Raw genomic sequence first — 24,540 nt, forward strand, 5'->3', positions numbered from 1 at the left:
TATCACTTAAAAAAATCCTGAAGAATTCTTAAGGTTGAAATAAACTTGTAAAGCCAATCTCATGGCTCCTATGTCAAAGGACTGCCACTTACTGGGAATTTTAAAGGCAAGGAGGGCTGGTTCTAGGTAGGACAGAAGGACAGGTTAGAGAGACTGGCAGTAAGCGGGGGATATATATACACAAGGAACTCTAAATGTAGCCGAGAAAATAAAGCCAAGTGTTCTCAGAGGAACAGAGTCACAAATGAAACTCTTGATCATTGGATCAAGGGTTCAGCCAGACTAAAGCAACTCCTGTCTTGTCCTCGGCCAACTTCCCTCATACTGAGGACACCCTATATATTTAAGGATTCAGTGCAAAACAGATTTGCAGGACCCCTCGTTCAAAAATTATTAAGACTTTCAAGCAGAGCCTTCAGCCAAGCATAGGGGGCTTCTGAGTGCAGGACCACATGAACTGAAAACCCATGAAGCTGGCTCTGCGATTCCATCTCAGAAAGGGGCCATCAGCTCTCTTGCCAAGCACACTTTTATTAGGGGAATCTGGATATATCTCCACAACTAGCCAGGGCACTCTGTTTTTATTGATAAGAATGAATTCCACATATTATTTCATGTTACAAGAACCAAATAAAAATAGTTATAAAATACACTTAATATCTTTGAAAAATAATATGTGATTTATTTTCTTATAGGCACCATTTAACTATGAGAACTATTTCATTGGCTACATCTCAGTGACATTATTAAATCAGGATAAAAATATCTGACCCAACAAACAGTGTTTACTTTGCATGTTCAAAGAGATGCCAGGGGCTCACAGAAGGAGCTAGAGCTACAGTGAGAAGGGGGGGAGGGTCAGAATGAAGGGAGGTTGAGGGGGGTGGGGAGAAGGGAGGGAGGGAGAGAGAGACGTACAGACAGAAGGACGTGGAGAGAGAGAAAAGCACCCAAAAGAAGGTAGAACAAGTCTCCTGAAGGCCATGTGACCCCTTCCCTCAGAAACTTTTAGGCTGTAACCGCCATTTCAACCATTCCCACTAATGTACCCTCATACCTTTAGCAGCACTTCAAGTAAGGCATAATTGCTTTTCAAAATTTGGGGCTTAGTCTTTTCCGTTAACTTCCTAAGTGGGAGTTTTGGTTACAGATTATTCTAAAAAGTTGTGATTAAAGTCTCAGATACTGTTTTTAGCTAGGGATTCATGTTTGTTTGTTTGTTTCCAATTTGGGGGTAGACTGATCATTTAAAACGAACACTGTAGTACATTTCTTGGCCTTAGGACTATAAAACTATAATTTTGAGGAGAATGAAAATATTTTAAGCAAAAGTTTGGATAAATTTATGATCTATACGTTTAAAAGACTATTAGAAACAGAAGATCATAGTGGCAATATATACATTGTTGGATTATTGATGCACACAAACACATGTGTGCTAATTCAAATTCTGGAATCCTTTGCATTCAAAATATTCCTTGCATCATCCCTTTCTAGAGAAGTTCTTTTAACTAGACTTACCTTGACAAAAAAAATAACACAGAGGAGCAGTGTTGAAAAGAAGCCTGCTTTTTACCCTGCCCTGGCCTGAGCACGTGCAATCCGAACGCCTTCAGGCTATTACATCTGCAGGCCACCTGGCTTAGCCTGCAAACAGCACTCCCCAGAGTGGTTCTTCTTCTTCTTCTTTTTTTTTAAATTTATGATGATGACCAAATTAGAATCAGGTGTTCCAACTTCTTCACTTCCAAAATATATTACCACCCAAACACTGACGTCTGCTTCCTAATTTCTTTAGCTTTAGCAAGTGAATAATCAATACAAATTTTTTGAGGGGCTGTTTAAACTTTACTTTGTAATTCAGATTTGTAATTTTTGTATGATCAGTTCTGAAAGCTGCTATTAAAACCACTATGTACAGAGAAAAAAATGTGTGTGTATATATATTAAATATTTTATAAGTTATGAAATAAATAACACTAAAAAACAAATGTCAAATTGTAAGTTCAACTTTGCTGGCCTCTATCTTTTCAATATAAATATATATTTTATAATTATGAATTTAGACTTTTTTCTCCCCTAGATTTTTTGAGTATTCTCCATGAAACCTCCAAAATTATAAATACAGAACCAAGAATTCCGGATTTCCATCACTCATGTTCTAAAGCATAGAATTCTCATTAAGCCTCAGTAGACAAATCAATAGAACTCCTCTTCCATCTGTTTATAGTCTATGAAGATTTTTGTGATATACTGTACAGATTTTTCAATGGTTAAATATAGTTTTCAAAAAATAATAAATCTCTGGATGACTAATGTTAAGATAACAAAGTAGAACATTTCTCTTAGTTAATATCTTTAATATTTCTCATGTAGAATATACTGTTTTTTTCTCCACCGAAGTAACAATATATGTGGAGTCAGAAACATTTATGATTCTAAAAGCACTTTTGAAATCTTAGAGCAGAACCACTACTCTAGTAGTACTTGTAATAAAATTAAAATAATCTTAAACATTTCCATAAAGAATTAGGGGTACCAAGATCCTTGATTTTCCCCCAGGGATAAGAACACCCATACACAATTCCAGAAGCTTCCTTTTTGATATCTTGGGCAATGGGAAAAGTCTGCATCAGAGTGGAATTTAATTCACTCTTCAATCGGGCTCCAGCAATATCCTTGGGGGGATATTAGACAAAGCCCACTTAGCAACATCCCTTTCCCCCATATATTCCAAAAGATTCTACAAAAACTATCAGCTACTCATCTCTAGTTCTGGAGAACTAAATGAGCTACCTCTTGGTGGAATTACCCAAATGGTTTATCCCAGAGATTTTTTCCCTCTTTAACATATCTCATCTCATGAAAAAGAGACGCTCTGCCTTCATAGCATTTCAAGCCTCTGTATTTCTGGGACATAAAAGTCTACACTAAGAGATGGAATTAGATTCTTAGGTTGGAAAAGCAGAGAAATAGATGAAGGGAAACCTGTTATCAAAGCCAACAAAAATCTGCAAAATGTGTAGTAGTTGTTTTACTTTCTCTCAGACCTAGCCCTTGCTTGCTCTTTCTTCTTCCAGGGAAATGCGAGCGGGCGTCCCAAAACATGCCTCCCTGAACTCAGAGCGAGCGAGCGGAAGGCTTCTCTGTTGTGCCCCTGCTGAGGTGAAGGCCTCCATCTCTTCTTCCTCTTCCAGAGGCACCAGCACTGTTCCTCAAGACTGGGTCAAACGCTGCTACGTTTGATCCTTTTCTCGAACTTCTTGTAATCGTTTCTCTAGGCGATCCAACTTGGCGAGATTTTCCTGCAGCAGTTTGCTATCTGGAACCAGCTGGAAAGCTCTCTCGTAATAAGCTCTTGCGGACACATAGTTTCCCTGTGGGGAAAAAGAGAGACGACAATTATAGTCTGACCCTCAGAACACTCTTGAAGAATGGGGAAACTGAGACAGACCGTCTGGCCCAGTTTGACGGGTATGTCCTCAGAAGGAAACCCTGTCTGCATGGGTAATTTTATCCTTATCTGTTGGTGCTTTTGGAGAATCCATTTGTTTTAAGTACCAGACCAGTTGGAGAATGTGAAGGATAAGAGTTATACCATAAGGTGAAATGGCAGAAAAACAGATTTTCAATTCTACTAATGTAGTGGTATGAGACTATCATTTCATAGTGCTCTCGTGGGGTTGCCACTATTCCTTAGTAATCAAATGGAGCCATGGCTAGACATGGAGAGAGGGAGGGAGGGAGGGGGGAGGGAAGGAGGGAAAGAGGGGTGTTTGTGGGAAAATGCAAAAGTAGTGATGATTAAATAGTTCGGAATCCACTAGACCTATTTAGTGGTGGAAGTTATTTTAATACCCAACTAACATAAAAGCAACTTTTGCCTAATATGGGCTTTAATGTAAATATAAGTTTTTATATACTGGAAAGAACTGATAAAAATATGGAATCAAATTTACCCAAGGTGTGTGACAATATGAACCTGCTGGATCCTGTTAAAGCAGGAAGGAAGGCATGTCACCCCTGACCTGCTAAAGACACTGGTCACCACCCTCTGTTGGCCCCCATCTGCTTTGTTGAATGGCTTTCTAACTGGAAACCATGTGTGCCTGTCCCAGATGGTTCCAAGCAAATTAGTCACAATTACTGTTTTCCAGGCCCTTTTCTGCTACTAAATTTTACCTTCCTTATTTGGTCCACCCTCTTTCAGATCTGTGTCCTGCCACGTCTCAGAACTCTGAGTGTTGGAGTTCTCTCCATTCCCCCAAATTTCAATTTGCTTTATTTTATTCTCAATTACAGCTCCATGTGGACAAAAACCAGTTACTCTCTGAATTCCCATCACAATTTAAAATAGCTTCTCTAAGTGAGAGTTCTATGTAGCAACTAGCAACTGATATTCACTAAATGCTTAACTATCCTCCAAATGAGTTAATGCACGTTAGGAGCTCAGACACTGCCTGATGCATAGTGAGCCCTCAATCTGATGCTCCCATTGTTGTCATTATTAAATGATCATCCAGGCCTGAGTAAACACTGTCCATTTATTACTATACTTACTTGTCATATTGGTAAAAAGGAGAGGGGAAATGACATCGGGATCCAGGCTCGGCACATGCACAAATGAAAACATTTCTGATTATGAACACTGATTCTCATAAGAGGCTAAATAAAATTCTGAACAAGTGAGAACCTGGATTTGCTTCATTCAATTGTTATTTTTTTTTTTCAACTCCAGCATTTATCTTCCAAGTGTCTGCACACACATGCAGACAACTGAACATTTGTGACCCTTAGAGTGCTCTCCAAATATGTTTGTGTTACAGCCGACTTTGAAATTGTTCTGCTGAGTTTTTTCTGAATTTAGGCCTCAGCCCAGTGCCTTGGCATTTCCTTCTTTGATTACCAGCTTTCTTTGTCCTTTCATGTAAAATCCACGGCTACAGTTATTTTCTCTCCCTCAAATTGCTCTTTACTTGATTAAACTGAAAGCCTTATTTTTTTTTTTTTTTTAAGTTATAGCCCTTGATTCAATGTCCCCAGTTCTGAGATGCTAAGATAGGGAATCTGATATTTTAATTTCCAGAAATGTGCTATCTACTATGATAGCCACTAATTCCATTTAAATTGAAATCAATTACGATAAATTAAGAATTCAGTTGCTCAGTTGTACCAACCACGGTTCAAGGGCTCAACAGCCACATGGGCTAGTGGCTATTGCCTTGGACAGAGCAGACACAGAACACTCCTGCCACCATAGAGAGTTCCACTGCATGACGCCATTCTAGAAAATGCACGTAGGGTACTACTGAAAACAGGACTTTGTGGTGTGGCCCAGTTGATACAACTTTTTGATTATAAAGAATGTGTGTTAGCTTTTTTGGTCCATCCATTTCAGCCTTTATGAGGCTTCATAATAATTATCTTTTATTACCAAACAGTACAAGCAAGAGACAACTCTGTTCTCATCTCTTCATGCCATGTCCTGGCAAAGCCTTATTCCAACTTGCAACCATACCACAGCCCTCAGTATCCTAAGCTTCACCCGGGCTCAGGGAAGGAGTGAAGCCTGGAAAGGGCTAACACTGCCTGGTGCACACACTGCGTGGTGCACACACTACCTGGCAATGTGAAGACAGAAAGTTAATGACTGCTCTTTAGGACCTCACAGTAATAATCTTGCATCCTAATGGTGCCATTTAAATGACCACATCCAAGCCAGGTCCCGGTCTCTATATTTATATTGGATTGTATCATATGAATTTACTGATATTAGACGATTTTTCAACTACAAACATGGCAATTTCACTGTTCAATTCTTCAGCCTAATACATGATGTTTGCAAAGATGAAAAACTGCACAAACTAATTTTTAATCAGTGTGTTCATTACATTTTAAAAGAATACACTCAATAGATCCTTCTTCAATCTCCAGACACCTTTTCAGGGGAAGTACCTCTAAATTTAAAGCAATGGATTCACTTGTTAATCTGAGAGTTCAATGAATGTACTATTTTCCTTGTATTTCCAGACTTTTTAGAAAAGTCTTGGGTGTACTTATTGTTCTTTTTTTTTTTTTAGATTTATTTATTTGAGAGAGGGAGAGCATGAGTGGGAAGGGCAGAGGGAGAAGGAGAAAGAATCCCAAGCAGACTCTGCGCTGAGTGCTGAGCCCAACATGGGGCTCGATCTCACGACCCTGAGATCATGACCTGAGACGAAACCAAGAGTCAGCCGCTTAACCAACTTCACCACCCAGGGACCCCTATTTATTGTACTTTTTAAATTAACAACCGAACCCATTGCTTTAAATGGCAGGCACATGTCATCTAAAAACATATTGAGCATATTATTTTATAAAATATAACTATTTAACATACTATTTAAATATTTAAAATTATGTTACTATTTTAAAAGTAAGTTCATATTACTGGACACCCTAGAAGATCAATAAGATCAGAGCTCAGGTTATTCTGCTCTGATAAATGTCATGTTTGTTCCCCTATTAGATCAAGGCTGTCAGTCACATAATAACTCGCCCATTATCCCCTTCTGGCTATATAATCACAAGTCACCCTTTGTTTTGTTGTGTTTCTGAGAATGACCAGTTTCCACTTAAGAGTAAACCCTATTAGGCTTTTGTTTAAATGCTAATCACTATATTACTGTTTTATCAATATAAAGACTGATAGAAAACAGGTTAGCATAATAAGAGTGACCCTTTAAAGACACGTCAGACCATGGCATCTCTCTGCTCAAAGTCCTCCAAGGACCCCAGCTCATTTGGCATTGCATAGAAGCCAAAGACCCTACATTCCCCTTCAAGGCTCTGCATGATCTGGCCCTGTGACTTCTTTAATCCCAGCTTCTACCATTTCATCTCACTTGCTCCCTCTCTGAGGGACCTTTGCACATGCTCTTTCCCTATTTTGCCACATGGCTTGTTCCCTTCAGGTCTCTACTCAAAGTGAGGCCTTTCTTAACTATCTTAATTTTAAATTTCAGTCCTTACCCCATGGCACTTCCTATCTTCTTTCTCTCTCTTTTTTCTCCATAGCACCATGATATATTTTATGTATACATGTATGCATGTCTGTGTTTATTTATTTACTGCCGATCTCCCTTACTAAATGTTAGCTCCACGAAGACAGGAAGTTCCGACTTACTTGTTTAGTGTTCTATTCACAGTGCCTGAAGAAGGAGTACCTGGCACTTAACATGCTCTGTATGAATGTTTGTGAAATGAATGGATGAATGAATGAATGAAAGATGAATGAATGATAGTGAGTCTTTGAGTTCATTACTTATAGACAGCAGCCTTCCCAATGGTCATTTTTAATAATTCGCTCAAAGGTAGCTTTTTCTTTTCGAAAAACAAAAAATAAACCCACAAACAACCTTGTGTTTCAGTAAATGATCAGGGAGTAAAAAATACATTAGATACAAGAAATAATAAAGTAATATTTAAAGTAACACTGTAGTCCTGACCATGAGTTAAGCTGTAGGACAATGAGCTACAGGAAGCCCTAACAAGGCTAAGTTCACATAAGCAGATTTTATTTGCTATACGATGATTCTTCTCTTAAGTACATATGGTTTTCTTTATGTTTAATAAAATCATGGAATTTAATTTGTATAGACATGGTTTTCAAATGACTTCATGATATCCAAAATCTAGATAATACAAAGTGAATATAAACTGTGCTAATTTCACTTTTAAACACCTATGGCTTTTGGTATTTAAATAATTCAAAGAGGGAATTAACAATATGTTTTCAATCTTTTGAGAGAAGACAGAAAGAGCAAATGCAAAGTCTTCATGGAAGTGAATTATTCTCCTACCTTGATGTGTTGGATTCCACCCATGTTCATCCAGGCCTGTGCTTGATCTGGATTTAGCTCCACGGCGGCTTTATAGCTCTAAATACACAAGAAACATCTTCAGGTTGAGAAAGGAGAACCCACGTTTAATGCTACAGGATTGTGGAAACCACTTTCTTCATACGTGAGAATATAGATGGTTAACATAGTGAAACCCGACACTACCAGCTCACAGGTGTTCCCATTTATTTCAATTATTTTTGAGACCTGATGATTTGGAAGTGGAGGAACCTGAAATGTGTAATTTGCTCACAGAGACTGAGGATGCCCGCAGGGAATCCAGGTGATTTTATTATAGTGCATCCTTTCTCACTGGCTTTGACCTGCAAGAAAACTCCTTTGGCCTTTTTCGCTATAAATGGAGTTTGTAAGAATATTTTTTTTTAGTAATCATAGAATCTTAGAGTCTTCTCCTATACAGCTCAGTCCCAGTGAATTATCCCCTTTCCCAGTATCCTTGGCCTGGTTATTCGGTCCCACTGAATGTAACATCTGTGAGGCATATTTGTAATATTTTGCATGTTGTTTTATATCACCACTGGCATGCTCACCACTGGGTCTTAATTTAAGAGTGGTCACCTTAAATGAAGCTAACGGCTAAGAATGTTGCTTTCCATTACAAAGCTAAGTATTTGTGTGTCATTTAATGCTCTTTGCTATTTGCATTGATGAACAGATTCATAAAGTAAATAGAATCTGGTCCATCCCTCCTCCACTTCTGTTTAAGAGAAACAAGCAAACAATAAAAACTATATCTTTAAAGAACTGCTAAAATAAACCTGAAGAATGTGTCTCTTGGGTTAATTTATATCAACAGAGATGAGAGTGTAGGGTAGAAATTAAGAACTTGGATTCAAATCCCAGCTCCATCTCTTACCCTCTGTGACCTTGAGCAAGTTACATAACCTCTGAGTCAGCTTATTCAACTGTAAAATGAAGACAATGATCATAGCTTTCTTATATGACTACGGAGAAGATTAAATTACTTAATATGTGTAAATCATAAATAAAAATGCTAACACATTGTAGCTGCTATTATTAGCTCACAGCCCTACTCCTATCCATCATAGATCTAGCCACTTTATTAATTAATTGATTGGTTGATTGATTTTAAGTAGACTTCACACCCAGTGTGGAGCCCAATGTGGGGCTTTAACTCACAACCCTGAGATCAAGACCTGAGCTGAGATCAAGAGTCGGACACTTAACTGACTGAGCCACCCAGGCACCCCAAATGTCACTTTAAAATAATTATTTGATCTATAGTTAAAGCAACTAGAAAATACTTTTGTTTTCAATACAATGGATAAGATACAGATAGATATAGATACCAAATAACTTCAAAATTAAATTATACATTCATTAAATTGTCACGTTAGGTATTAAAAAATGTTCACATGTTAAGGTATTAAAAATGTTCACAGTGCAAGGGGGCCTGGGTGCCTCAGTCAGTTAGGTGTCCTTTGACTCCTGATTTCAGCTCAGGTCATGATCTCAGGGTCTTGAGATGGAGCCTCTGCGCTCAGCGGGAGTCCGCTTCTCCCTCTCTCTCTGCCCCTCAGCCTGCTTGAGCCCTCTCTCTCTCTAAAATACATAAATAAATCTTTTAAAAAAATGTTCACAGGGCAGAGAAAAATACAGAATTTCTGCTTCAAATATGCCACTGTTTAAGAGTTCATGTTCAAGTTAGTTTTCCCAAATATCTTTACCTATGTTTTTGAATATTTTAAAAGTCACTCACTGTTTTCAAAAACAATAATATCATTTAAAATTTTACTCTTCTCATATTATATTTAGTGTAATTTTATGATTTCATTAATTCCAACTTGTGGCTTTACCACAGCGGTATTTCTAGAACATTTCTATTTGCTTGGAATATCTTTTTGATTTCAAACTGTGTATAAATTTTATTTGAGAGCTGTAGATATTGAATGCCTCTAAGATGCAAGGCATTATGTTTTAGAACATGGAAGGCAGCTGTCTCTTTTTACAAGGAGAAGTCCAATCTAACTGGGGAGCAGGCATTGGGCACGGAGAAGTGGAGGTGGGGGTAGGGGGAGGAGGAGAGGACAGGGCGAGAGGAAAAAGAGGCCTATCAGTACAATGCAATATATGATACTTTCAAATGACTTGTAGAGACAGTAAATGTTGTAAAAGTCCACAGGAAACAAGGGCACTGGGAGAAAGTACGGTCCAGATGGGCTTCCAGAGGGAGGAGAACAAAGGCTATGTGTTAATAGATGAGAGGGAATCTGTGAAGAATTGGGGGGTGGGTGGAAGGGTGTTATAAAGATGTGTGGAAATGCCAAAGCTATTCAGACACTAGTCCAGATGGACTAGAGGGTTACTGCCAGCCAACAGAGAGAGTGAGAGAGGCAGAGAATAGAAACTAGTTTGAGGGAATAATGTGGAATTGTTTCAAACACCAAGTTAAAGGTGATAATTCAGAAAATAATGCAGAGGTACTGCAGAACTCTGAATAGTTAAAAAATAGTCAATTATAAAAATTAAATGTATAACATCATGGCCATTAATCAGAAAGTTCACTCCACAAATATGCCAGTGATCTTAAATTTTACTATATATGCTTCAGTAAAGATTGAGAGTACTAATTTTAGTCCCTTAATTTAATAACATAATTAAGTGTTTATACCTCAAAAGCTTTATCCAGAAGATTCTGCTCTCTTAGTTGGTTTCCTTTTGTGAAAAAAAGTTCAGATATGATTTTTGGGTCCTTTGGTTTCAGCTGGAGAGCCTTGTCTATAGCATCGAGTGCCTGCAACAGGTTTGAAAGACCGAATGTAGATGAGATGAAGAAAAACTAACTTAAATGATAAAATCTATACCTTTTGTCCTTATGTATTAGCTGGTGTGGAAATGACCATCAAAACACATTCTTCTTTCTCTCTGATGTTCTCATTGAGAAATAATGTGGCCCTGACAAAATAATTTTCCTATACTCCAGGGTTTCCATTTATATTGTGACAATGACATGTCCCTGACCAGTCCACAGGGAGGTCAGTGATAAAGATAAAAGAAAACAAGATCTGGGGTTAGGTGTTTTGCCCTGCCTGTGTCCATCTGGACCACTCCAAACACAGCCTCCCCTTAGGTCCCTGGTGCCCACTCTGCCCCCAGCACCCACTGCCCCAGCCCCTGCAGCCAGAGATCCCTTCATAGCACAGATCTCACCATGTTGCTCTTCTCCTTAAAACCCCAAAGCTCCCCCAAGGATAACAAACAAAACCTTTGCCCTGGTCCCAAGCCCTGTGGTGTGTTGTCTCCTGCAACCTCTGTGGCCATTACCTTACACAGTGCCATGCTCCCTTCATGCCCATTCCTCAGACTTGCTACTTGCTGCTGCCACAGGGCCTTTGCATGTACTTTATCCTGCCTGGAATGCTTTTCACTGCCCCCCTTCATCTAATCACTCCTATTTATCATTCAGCATTCACCTTCATATCACTCCGCAGGGAATCTAACCTCCCAGATCACTCAGGTCCTTGATTATATGCTGTGGACCATGTCACTCTTCATGACATCACTGAGCACAGCTATAATTCTACACTTGTTTTGTGATTGCTTATTTAATCTTGGTTTCCTCTTCTTCTATAAACTCCTTGAGAACAAAGGTGATTTTTTTGTTTTTCTTATACCACTTTATTCCTGGTACCTACCACAGTGCCTAGCATATAGCAGGCATTCAAAAAGTATTTTGTTGAGTCAGTTCATAGATTTACTGGTTATATGACTTTTCAAATGGAGATAAACAATAATAGTTGCAAAACAGGATCACTGACCTGTATAAAGACTGTTATAAGGATTCCATAAATAATGTATTTGAAGGAACATGGAAAATGGTGAAGCATACAAATGTTAGTCTTTATCTAGTTAGGTGAAAACAAATTGAGATACTGTCACATAAAATCTTTAGACCAAGGATGAGCCAAGAAAGTATTATTTCAAGGGGACATATTACAGTTAAGGAGATATCTGTGAAAAGCATCTGTAAGATAAGCTATGCCAATGGATGATATGCAAGACGGCTCGGCCTCATAAATGCACACACTGGAGAATCATTCAGGCGCACCCCATTTTCCCCCTGTGAATCCAAACAACTCCAGTGTGCTCTCCACCTTGTCGTGGTGCTCCTGCTTGCTGTAGATTGCTGACAACAGGCGGTAGCATTCAAGGCATCCGGTCTCTTCTGACACAATGTGGTTGGTCATCTTCTCAGCTTCTTTTGTCTGCCCCATCACGGCCAAAACCTGAGCCTGCAAAAGCACACTGAATTGGCTTAGGAGACACTGTTATCGCCTCATCATATAAAGCATCTCTGAATAGAGGCTTTCCAGAAACACTCCAGAAAAAAATGCTTAACGTCTATTTGCAACTCAGAGGGAGCAGAATTCCCAGAGTTTACAGGTTTAAATTTTTGTTGTTTGTTTCTGTTTATTTCTTTAGGTATGTGCATGCAGTGAATAGCAGGGACACCAAAGATATCAATGAAATGACTTGTGACTTTTTTAAAAAGTTGACTAAATATTTCAAAAAGAAATTATTTTTTTAAAAATTTTATTTTATTATGTTATGTTAGTCACCACACAGTACATCATTAGTTTTTGATGCAATGTGCCATGATTCGTTGTTTGTATATAACACCCAGTGCTCCATGCAATACGTGCCCTCCTTAATACGCATCACTGGTTGTGGTTGGGAAAGAAATGATTTCTTATGGTTTCAATAGGACGCTGTGTTTAAAACAAGATAACAAGTTTGATTTATTGCAGATCTAAAGAAGAGTAGCAAAAATGCAAATTTCCAAAAATTGAAACTAAAAATATTGCTGATTATTAATTTCTTAAATTTGAGAACCATACTATAGTTATGTTAGAGAATGTCCTTGTATGCTGAAGTATTTAGAAATAAAGGGCAGGGCGCCTGGGTGGCTCGGTCAGTTAAGCGTCTGCCTTCCACTCAGGTCATAATCCCGGGGTCCTGGGATCAAGCCTCGTATTGGGCTCCCTGCTCAGTGGGAAGGTGCTTCTCCCCCTGCTTGTGCTCTCTCTCTCTGTCAAATAAATAAATAAAATCTTTAAAAAAAAAATGAAATAAAGGGCATGAGAGCTATAACTTTTACATGGCTCATGAAAAAATAAATGTATTAATAATATGCATTTGCACACATACATAAATATGCACCTATGTACATATGTGGATGCGTACACACATACATCCATGATAAACAAATTCATCAAAATTCTAAAAATGGATAGATCTGGGTGAAAGGGGATATGGGAGCTATTTAGTATTCCTGCAAATTTTTGTAAGTTTGAAATTATTTCAAACCACAAACTTAAAAGTTTTTTCGTGTCTATGTCTTTGGTGAATGGCTCCCACCTTGGTTATACGGATATTCAGAAAATGGATCTATCGTAGTGCTCTAGTTGCAATTCTGAGGCTTGTGACCCAGCTCCCTGCACTGCACACTGCATGTCCTGCCTCATTTTCCTTAGCCAACACACTCACCAGGGCCAGGCGGAGCTCCCTTTGAGAAGGCTGAAGTGCCGCAGCTTCCCGGTAAACCTGCAGGGCCTCGTCATAGCGGCCCGTGTTATAATAGAGCGCTCCCAGAGGTGATAACAGCTCAGCTTTGCGTGCCACCTGCAGGGCCCTGAGTTTTGAGAAAGGTGAACTGAAATTCTCATAGATACATTTCGAAAGCTTGAAACGCAGGTTTAGAGAGGCCAGTCCGTGGTTTGAGACTCTGCTCCAACACGGTCTCTGTTTTTATAATCAAGAAGAATGTTTTTAAAAAGATCCCGATGCCACCCTCTGACTACAAGAATGTCTCTAGTGACCTATCAATATGGAAACTGAGCTCCAAGGATCTTTTCCATTATACATCTTAAGATAGGCTGCTTCCCATGCATGCACAGTCTGTCCCGCGTATCCATTTTCAAAACTGCTATTTGAGGTTTGGGCTGCAGTCTACAGCCTCAGAAAACAATTCCAACCTTGGCTTAGCACCATGTTCTAACCAGCAGGACTTTCCAAGCCATTCCTTAGGATACCATTTAGTGTTTGGTATTATTCTTTGGAGGGGAGAATCTGTATTACCTGAATTGGCAAAACTGGTTAATATTCTAAGAGCATGTCTGTTCCGATTACATAAAAATTGGAAGGGCGACTATTAAGGTCTTTGGGCAACTTACAAAGTGAAGAAAAGGAGCTTTACCGTTTGTACCATTCTTCAGCCACACTGTTGTCTCCCAAGGACCTGTAGAGCCTCCCCAGATTCACCATGGCCACGTGATGACTTGGGCTGAGGGTGATGGCCTGTTGGTAATGGGCCACTGCCTTCTCTGGAGAGCCTGTAACCAGGGATGGTTGGTGAGAGCAGAGCATGCTTTAATTATACAATACACGAGGCTCTTCAATTTCTCTTCTGATGTATATCATTCTTCTTCATGTTGCTGAGTCATACCATCAATTATTCAGTTTGTAAATGAGCTTGCATTTTGGCTTCGTCTCCTTGCCACTGTGTAACCTTGGACCATTTTACTATTCGTTCCCACTTCCAAGGAAATTAATAATAAAAAAGCAATAAAAACTAAAATCTATTTCTTTTATTATGTACAGCATTTTAGCCAAAGTGTTTTCTGGCAATTGCCCTAGCTAATATTATGTTTTGAGATCATCAGTGATTGTTATTTATACAAGATACTGTTACTTTTCATTATACGAAAATATAGAATAGGCTGTTATAGAAAGAAAACTGTCCTGAAACAATTTCTAGGGTTGGTCTCAATTACTCTACTGCAACATAGTAACTGAGGCACTGCTTTAAAGAAGCATGTATCAGCTAGATCTTGAAAATCTTTTTTTAAAATCATACATTTTTGTTAAATGGTATTTATGTAATGGAACTTTAAAAAATAACAGTAATGCCACCTTGCATTTGTCCAATGCATTATACATCTTAAGATATTTTAATTAAATGATCTTTACAGGTATTTTGATACTATTTAGCTACCTTTTTAAAAAGATTTTATTTATTTATTTATTTATTTATTTATGAGAGAGAGAGAGAGAGAGAGAGCTTGTCCAGTGGGGGGGGGGGGCGAAGAGCAGAGGGAGAGGGAGAAGCAGACTCTGCGCTGAGCATGGAGCCCAATGTGGGGCTCGATCTCAGGACTCTGAGATCATAACCTGAGCCGAAATCAAGAGTCGGCCGCTTAACTGACTGGGCCACCCAGGTGCCCCTATTTAGCTGCTTTTTGATACCCTTTAGCTGTGTCTTGGGATTTAAGAGCTATTAAAAAATAAATAAAAGTATTACTTTAGAGCTATAGACACTAAAGTGCAAAGTGCACTTAAGAGACCTGACAAAAATCCCAGGGCAACTGAGGATGAAGACCAGAACTAGAATCAAGCATCTGATGAGATCCCCAAAGAAGCTTCCTAGTGAAATTATATCTAAGTGGCTGAACTGTAGAACAGTCTGAAGTTCTAGATGAAATGGAATGTTTATGACCTGCAGACACCTTCTCTGAATGCATGTCTGCACCAAAACAGATTTTATGTCTGTATAGATCTATGTACAGGTCACTGGTACTAGGGAGAATTTCCACCAGTATAAAATACATGAATACAAAGGGAGTGGTGGGAAGATACACAGGGTGGCCAGTGAGATTTTTAGGGGAGTAGCATTGTTTGTTGTTGAAGTAGAAGGAAGAGGGAAGACTAGACCAACAGGGGGTCTCTTCCAGTTTTTAGATCTTTATGGCACCTCATGTATTAGTGTATTGCTAATAAACCAGCAGGTGGCACTAGAAAACAATTTTACATGCAAAAATAAGGGGCATTTCTTAGGAGTTTCGGAATGTAAATTTACATTCTATAAAACAGAAAAGTTTCAGATACGCTAGAAAATAAAAACCCCTTTGAGCATTCATATTTACAAAATAATTAAAACAGAATTTTATCACAAGCCAGACAGTCTAAAAGTCAACGAGAACAGAATGGTGCTTTTGCATTAAATTCAACTACCTTTTGATTCTTTATAAGTATTCATAGAATGCCAACAGTTGATGGGACACAAATCATAAAGAAAAAAGAATCCCTGCCCAGTAAAGTTTTATATTAAATAAGATGGAGTAAGTATATTTTATTTATTAGCACCTGTCATATAAGCGTACTCTATCAATTTTAATAATATAGTTTCTGTAATGTACATCAAGTAAAGAATGATGGAACAATTCTGGAGGCTTTTTTTTAATCAGACATAAAGAAGTATTTTCCATCTGCTGGTAACTAGATTCAGAGGCAAGCCCTGCATCACGGCTGAGGACCGTTTCATCATCATAGATTTATGGACTTGTCTAAATGATACTCAAAGGCCTGCTACTCGTTAAATCAGCAAGCATCCTGATATCTGGAGAGTTTTCCTTAGTGCTATACGAACTGGGTGGATTTTACTGAGCTGAGCTTGAAGACTTAGAGAAATGACAGCCCCACCGTACAATGTGATGGTCAATGGTGTGTTTCCTGCCAAGCCCACTGAATGTTACTTTCTGAGACATCATTTGGGTGGCTGCCATTTAACTTGGTGGCTAGTATTATCTCATCTCAACGGAAAAGGTTCTCTTCAATTTCACTCACCAGTATCAACTAAGAAAACCCCATAGTTGTTGTGTAAGTCTGAGCTGTCTGGACAGTTCTTTATTCCAGCCTGGTATATCTCCTCAGCCTCCTTAAATCTCTCCTTCAAAAGAGAACAAAGGAAAATAAATGAGAAAGTTAAAAACAACGACAATAAACTGAACAATAGAATAGGAAAAGTAAAAACCAATTTCCTGAGCATCTACTATGCAACAGGCACCAAGATCAAACACTACATACTTTGAATTAAAGTCAGTGCTAATGGCACAAATTCCTACAGTTCATAGCCATTCACATTTAGTTCCTTTAGGGCAAATGAGCAGATGTTTACTAAGAAGGGACATCTGGAAGGATTTGCCCTACAACTGGAAAAAGCCTCAAATGGTTGTTTGAATGGGATGCCCTCCACCCCAGTAACTCTCTGTGTGAAAATGAGTGATAAGACACATCCATAGAGGAGTATCTTCAGAGGTGACAGTCTGACTGGGAGCCAGGGAGGCCTGGGACATCTGTGTCACATCTGCACTTGGCATAGCTAACACTCTCTTTACACACACTGCATGGTTTATTTGGGAGGTTTTTGAGGAAAGAAGGAGACTGATGCCGATTACAGGAGGGATTAGCCTTGACAAATAATATTTCTAGAGCCCACCCAACTGTTTGCTCCTTCTTTTATTCAACCTGTGTTTTCCATCTCAGAGCCATACCCTCCAACAGGAATATATGTCTCTCCAAAGGCGGACCTCCAACTCCTACTATTGTGGCAAGACCCAGATCAACTGCCACATCTTCAAAAGGTCATTTCCTAATTGTCCTGCTCTTCTTCTAAAGATTGGCTTTAGGGGGCGCCTGGGTGGCTCAGTCGTTAAGCATCTGCCTTCGGCTCAGGTCATGATCCCAGGGTCCTGGGATCAAGCCCCACATCGGGCTCCCTGCTCGGCGGGAAGCCTGCTTCTCCCTCTCCTGCTCCCCCTGCTTGTGTTCCCTCTCTTGCTGTGTCTCTCTGTGTCAAATAAATAAATAAAATCTTAAAAAAAAAAAAAAGATTGGCTTTAGCACACTAGTAATTCCGAACTAGCTTTTAGGTACATTTTTCATAAGGTTACACTTTCTTTCACAATATAGAAGGTAAAACCTACTCAATGAATCAAAGCTACCCAGGTTCTAACAATTACTCACAAGTAAACAGTTTCATAGTTTCCTGGTACTGCTGGGAAGGTCAGGTAAAAGGAAACGATTGGGCATAAAGCACATAGCACCTTTTCCTTTAATACGCTCTGAGCACGGGCATTTTCCATAATTTTATTGCATTTACTACTACTAAGCATTCAACCAGACACACACAAAGGGAATGTACAGCATCAATTTTGTCAGATACGACACCTTTGGCTTGTGAATAAAAATGCACTGAGTGTTGTGCAATAAGCCAAGGAGGCTTCATTTGATTTGACCTAGAAAGGTAAAGACACCAGAAAGGTAAAATGGAATGGCCACTGCCATCTCTATGAAGATTTGTTTATTTATTTGAGAGACAGCGAGAAAGTGCACACGCATGCAAGCGTAAGTGGGGGAGGGGCGGAGGGAGAACATTTTCAAGCAGACTCCGCACTGAGTGCAGAGCCTGATTCAGGGCTCGATCCTACAACCCTGAGATCATGCCCTGAGCTGAAACCAAGAGTTGGACACTTAACCGATTGAGCCTCCCAAGCACACCTACGGCCATCTCTTTGAATCCACACATTTAAGTACCATTTAGGAAACAAGGTATGGTTTGAATTTGGCAAATTTCACTTATTTGAATTACAAATACATAGTCCAGCAAAAATGGAGATTCATGTTTCTAAAAAGCGTATGTATTTTTTTTAAAAGTATATGTATTTTTGATCGCCAAACAACAAATTGTCTAACTTAGAAAAATTAAAGATGAATGAAAATCTCAAAATCGTCTTTTAACCTATTAAAGAGAAGAAAAACTTTATGAAAATATCATCCATTGAAGGACCGACAAATTTGTCTGTGTTTAGAAATAGGCAGAACACAAATTTACAAGACTCCACTCATATTAATAGCTACCAAATACCATTGCATACTTACTCATTTATTCATTCACTCAGGACATGTTTACTGCGATGCTTATAAAAAGTATGGCATAGTGATTAAGCACTGGGCTGCCAGTGTGTGACTACGTGGATTGGAATCCCAGTCCCAACATTTACTATGTGACCTTACTTACTTCTCTACATGCCCGTTGTAAAATAGGATAACAGTAGTACCTATCTCATAGGGTTGTTGTATTAAATGGATCAAAATACGTGAAGCACGTAGAACAATGCTTTGCACATAGCACTTTGTCACGTTAGCCATAGTCTTAAATGATCACTAGTTAGTGGTAGCATTACTACCTCTATCACTGGGGGACAGATACCAAAAACATGGAGAAGAAGACCAAAATACCTCTATTTCAAGAGCTCAAAGACGAGTGAACTAACAAATATATATAACCCAACGAGAGCAGTGTTTTATTTTATTTTTTTTAAGATTTTATTTATTTATTTATTTGAGAGAGAGAGAGAGCACAAGAGGGGGTAGAGTCAGAGGGAGAAGCAGACTCCCCGCTGAGCAGGGAGCCCGATGTGGGACTTGATCCTGGGACTCGGGGATCATGACTTGAGCCGAAGGCAGTCGCTTAACCGACTGAGCCACCCAGGCGCCCAAGAGCAGTGTTTTAAAAAGGTTAAGTACAGCTGCTCTTGAGCTCAGGTGTACTAGAGTTGTTCCTGTGACCATATCAGGTGTCGTGGCCCTGTCCAAGTGGCCAAGAGTCTCAAGTTCCTTTCTTACAAAAGCTCTTTACTTAGCATTATTTATTTTTTAAAAGATTTTATTTAGTTATTTGACATAGACAGCGAGAGAGGGAACATAAGCAGGGGGAGCGGGAGAGGGAGAAGCAGGCTTCCCGCCAAGCAGGGAGCCCGATGCGGGGCTCGATCCCAGGACTCTGGGATCATGACCTGAGCCGAAGGCAGATGCTTAACGACTGAGCCACCCAGGTGCCCTTTCACTTAGCTTTAAATGAGAAATAATTAACTAACCCAGATGTTTTTCCTTTTAACTTTTCTTAACCATCTTCTGAAACAGAGGTCTTTAAACACCTAATATCCTAGAGGTAACCAGAAAAAGAATACCCTGGCTAATCCAAACCTGGGTGATCAGCTCCTAAAGATCTCAAGTTTCCTGTTACCGTTCAACTAGTGTTACTGTTTGACCCTAATGCCACCTTTGTCTTAAAGGGATAAAATTTTCGGGTGCCTAGGTGGCTCAGATGGTTAAGCGTCTGCCTTTGGCTCAGGTCATGATCCCAGGGTCCTGGGATCGAGTCCCGCATTGGGCTCCCTGCTCAGCGGGGAGCCTGTCTCTTATGAATAAATAAATAAAATCTTTTAAAAAAAAACGGATCAAATTTTCTAAGCCACATGGTACTTTTAAAACGTACTAACATAGTCATGGTAAGATCAAAACTTAAAAAAAGCCACCCAATTATTAAAAATACAATGGATGAGATTTTCAGCAGAGGAAATAAAAGAATATTAGAGCTGGAAAGAATATTAATTTATATTTATAAATGAATAAAAATATATAAATAACTTAAATATAAATAGACACTAATTTGCCACCATTTTTAACTAATAAAGAAACTTGGGCACAAAGTTGCTAAGAGACTTGCCCCACATCTCATAGCTACATGGGGACAGAGAACAGAATTTAGGTTTTTAGTGGACAGACGGAACTGAATAAGCCCTGAATAAAAGCAGGATTTCTGGAAATAATGGTGTCTCTGGCATCAAAAGAAACAATTATACTTTTGGATATCCATCTGTCCCCTCCACAAATATTTCGTGAGCACCATACACTTGCCAAGTCTACAGGGGAGACAGAAGAGTGAACAAGACAGACACAATCCTGCCATGACAGTCGAGTGGGATCCAGACAGGAGGACGACATCACAATGTACTGTGACAGTGTCATGGGGGGAGAAGCACAAGGTACTTGGGGCAGCCAGGAGTGACGCCCAGACCTGGGGTGAGATGAAGTCTCTACACCTGTCATGATCCAAATGCCCGAGAATGCTGGTTGCCATTAACTCCAGCAGCTGCAGAACATAAAGATGTGCTTGAAAAAAATCCGTGGCAACTTTAGATCTTAGAAACATCACTTTATAGCTAAACTTTGGGAGAACTGAAAGGTGTTTTTCCTGAAAAGAATGAAACCGATGCCTTCACATTCTAACTTGCTGAAGCCAAATAAAACCGTCAACGTGAGTTTTCAAGGGCAATTCCTCCTTCACCTGATTTCATTTTGCTTTCCCTCCCACCTTCTTGTTGCTCTCAAAGAGCCGAAGAGATCACCTTTTTCATCTAAAACTTCTCTTACTGGGGGCTTATGAGCTGGGTTTCCCCTAGAAATGCAATTTTCAAAGTCCAAAGAAGTAATGGGATTTCAAAGACCATTCGTGTCAAGAGCAAGGGATGGTATCCGTGTGCCCTTGGTAACCCAAGGGCAGTCTCAAGACTCGGGCTCTATGAAAAATGTCTTCTCTATCTGTCTTTTCCTTTCACTGGACTGTAAATTTCAAGAAATGATTAGCTCTCTCTACTTATTAAAAAATGAAACAGAACCACCACCACAGGAGAAAAATACCTTCTAGGTGTTTATTTAAAATAAATTCCACCTTCTCTGGGAGGGAAATGCATTTATCTTAACAAGCAGTAGTCCTGAATCCCTGAAGCTCTATTTCAAGCACTCACTTTTTTATTTACCTCATCTGGCTAGATGTCCTGACCTAAGCTAATCATTCCTAGTCTCTACTGACTTGTGAGATCCAGAGGAAATGAATATAAGCTATTTATAGGACAACTTTAATTAAAAATGGTGGTGACCAGAGAATGGCTATGACAAATAATACTGTCTTCCATACACCAGAGACCATACACACACAGCCACGGTCTCAGCATGAAATCGTTTTTGAGGGCGATGGTTAAAATGGGCAGCCTGCAACCATGGGCTCCTTCCTCTCCAAGGCTCAAGCATTTTCTGGAGTGTGGAAATAAAATGGGCCATGGGGGAAAGATAAAACATAGCCAACATCTCTACTTTTTACATGCTGTAATTACCCAACATGACATGCTTTTTACCTCAGGGAAGGAAAAGTGAAGAGCAGATCTTTGGAAAAAGCAACTCGACTATAATTTACTCCCTTGAGCCAACTGATATGTTTGGAAAACTTCTTGTAGTTCAAGTTGCAGCAACCAGGAGGACAAATGGACACAAGCTTAATGCAGCAGTCCTCAAACTTCGTGGTTTTCAGAGCCTTTTGTACTCTAAAAATCACTGAGGACCCCCAAAGAGCTTTGTTTATGTGGGCTATATCTATCAATATTCACCACAATAGACATAAAGCTGAGAAATTTTAAAAATATTTATAGTTTACTTAAAATATTATAAATTCAAACAGATTACATTTATATAAAAAATATTTTTCCATAGCAAAAAAAACAAAAAACAAAACTAGTGAGAATACTGGCATTATTTCATATTTTTACAAATCTCTTTAATGCTTGGCTTAATAATAGAAGACAGATGGATTCTCATATCTACTTTCATGCTAGTCTATTTTTTAAAAGATTTATTTATTTATTTCAGAGGGAGGGAGAGCACGAGCCAAGTGAGTGGGGAGAGGGGCAGAGGGAGAGAATCCCCAAGTGGACTCCCTGCTGAGCTCGGAGCCTGACTCAGGGCTCGATCTCAGGACCCATGAGACCAGGACCTGAGTTAAAACCAAGAGTTGGACGCCCAACTGACTGAGCCACCTAGGCGTCCCTGTGCTAATCCATTTTTATGTTTTTAGTTGAAGTATGTGAAGAAACACAGACATTTAATTGGAAAGTGGGAGAATATTTTAATGGTCTTTTCATAATTGTAAATACATCATGTAGCCTCTAAAAAACTACTGTACACTCATGAGAGAATGAGAGTAAAAAAAAGGCAAATTACTTGTTAGCAGTATTATAAAAACTGCATTGACCTTCTTGGACCTCAGGGGTCCCCAGTCAACACTTTGTGGACAGCTGACTTAATGAATGGCCTGTAACAGGTACTTACTGCATAGAAGGTGTAAGATGTGGTATTCCAAAGTGGTGAAGGACCTACAGAGGTTGGGATGGAAAGTTCTCCTAGTGCCCTGACATCATGGTCATGTACCTGAATTGTTTTCTAGAAGTATTTTCATTCTGGTCAATGATATGAGCACACAAAGCCATAAGGTATTTCCCCATTAGCCCAATGCCTTTATTTACTATGACGAACCTGGGAAGTTTAGGAGCAATGGACGTTTAAAGTCATGTCAATGATTTCTCTAAGAAACTCTTTAAGACATGGCAGCTCAAAACACAGAGCAGAAATGCCTGCTTTCTCACTCTCTCCTCTGCTTTTATTTTCTTTACAAAAGAGTTCTTCCACCCATCAGTCCTCAGCAGGGACATTCAGGAGAAATGGGCTGCCAACATTTGATGTCTAATTCTCTTTCTCATCCAACTAAAATGAACCAATTAACTTGGCATTTCTCCTCACCAAGGAAATGGTAGGTATTACTTAATCTTGAATTTTTTTCTATCACCCAGCAGACTGTGATCAACACTACCCTGTGATAATTCATGCAAAGGATAATCACTTTAAGGAGGAAATGCCAAGAATTGTTAAAGAAAAGCTAAAAGTATGATGAAAGTGAGCAACCACAGGTGTGTAACACTGTCAGGAGACCACCAAAAAGGGGGGGAAAAGCCACATTTGCAGAGAACTGCAGTTCCTCCCTCTCCCATCTCTAAACTCTTCTCACACCTTTGGCCTCATTCTCTGCACTTCCAGGCATACGAATTTTCTATTAGAGGAAGAGATCCCGCTCTTCTTCCCCCCAGAGCCCTCACTCGGTCTATTCCCTCTAGCTGGAAAGCTTTTCCTATTCATTTTTACCTTGTTGATGTCTAAAAGTTCTTCAGGTAGCTGACCAAATGTTGCTCTTTGGCCACTGCCCCTGCTCCCCATGTGCCCCTTCCCACATTAGGCTACGTCCCCATAATATTCTCATTGGTACTTTCTCTTTGCACATTTGTCACAATTGTGTTAGATACTGGGGAGGAGGCTGTAATTCTTTGCTCTGCCTTCCCTTCCAGACTCGAAGTTCCATGAGGATAAGGCCTGTACTTTATTAGTTCAACAATCTCTAATGTTTAGCGGTACCTAGATGTTCAATAAATATGTGCCAAATAATTAAATCAATAAATTCTTAAGGTAGGGTCTAGTTCAAGTTGGTTTGGCCACAGTGCAACAGTACACATGGCTGAATTGACCCAAAAGATGGCAGAAGAAGAGAAGCTGACTCTGGACCATTCACTCTTGGTCCATTCTCCTAACTTGTATTTTATTGTTCCAATTTTCTTTTCATTCTTCTATCAGGTGAAGTCTTACCTCAAAATACATTAAAGAAAAGTATTTTAAGTGTTATGAAATTAACTAATTGAGTTTTTCAATAGGCTATCAACCTGGGGCTAGTAATAATTTACAATGGGTCAGAGTCATAAGCAGTTTTAATTTTTTTTCCCTTTACTGCTAGTGTAATGCAAGCTATATAATCTCTCATGAGAATAGGCTGTTTAAAAATGATGGTGGGCTTATAAATGTTTACAGTCCTATCTGTGAAGCTGGAGTACAGCCAGTTCTGCGTGGCATGGAGAACCAGAAGAGAACAGTAAGCTCGAGACCACCTTGACTTCGAATCTAAGAGTTTATTTTCTGTTCTCAGTTTTCTTGACTTCTTTGCTGCAGTAGACAGACAGGGGCATCAATTTTTTTGTGGATTCTTTTATTTATCTCACTTCTATGACAACTCACCCTCCTGGGTTTCCTCTATCACTTATCTTCTTCCTTCCCACTCCTTCCACAC

The 24,540-nt window shown here is 39.3% G+C and overlaps 1 protein-coding gene across 3 annotated transcripts in view; it reads right to left on the reverse strand.

Moving 5' to 3' along the window:
- Positions 1 to 564: 564 nt before the first annotated feature.
- Positions 565 to 24,540, reverse strand: part of TMTC1 (transmembrane O-mannosyltransferase targeting cadherins 1) — a 259,957-nt gene continuing 235,981 nt past the window's right edge. For all 3 annotated transcript variants that reach the window (XM_078075832.1, XM_078075833.1, XM_078075831.1), the window contains 7 exons: positions 16,545 to 16,647; positions 14,119 to 14,254; positions 13,410 to 13,554; positions 12,017 to 12,154; positions 10,534 to 10,656; positions 7,842 to 7,919; positions 565 to 3,377 (listed from right to left, as the gene is read on the reverse strand). In XM_078075832.1, the coding sequence (XP_077931958.1) occupies positions 3,237 to 3,377; positions 7,842 to 7,919; positions 10,534 to 10,656; positions 12,017 to 12,154; positions 13,410 to 13,554; positions 14,119 to 14,254; positions 16,545 to 16,647 (864 nt within the window). In that variant the 3' untranslated portion in view covers positions 565 to 3,236. The remainder of the gene's footprint in view (positions 3,378 to 7,841; positions 7,920 to 10,533; positions 10,657 to 12,016; positions 12,155 to 13,409; positions 13,555 to 14,118; positions 14,255 to 16,544; positions 16,648 to 24,540) is intronic.

Source organism: Halichoerus grypus, chromosome 6 (genome assembly GCF_964656455.1).
Source record: "Halichoerus grypus chromosome 6, mHalGry1.hap1.1, whole genome shotgun sequence".
Taxonomy (NCBI): domain Eukaryota; kingdom Metazoa; phylum Chordata; class Mammalia; order Carnivora; family Phocidae; genus Halichoerus; species Halichoerus grypus.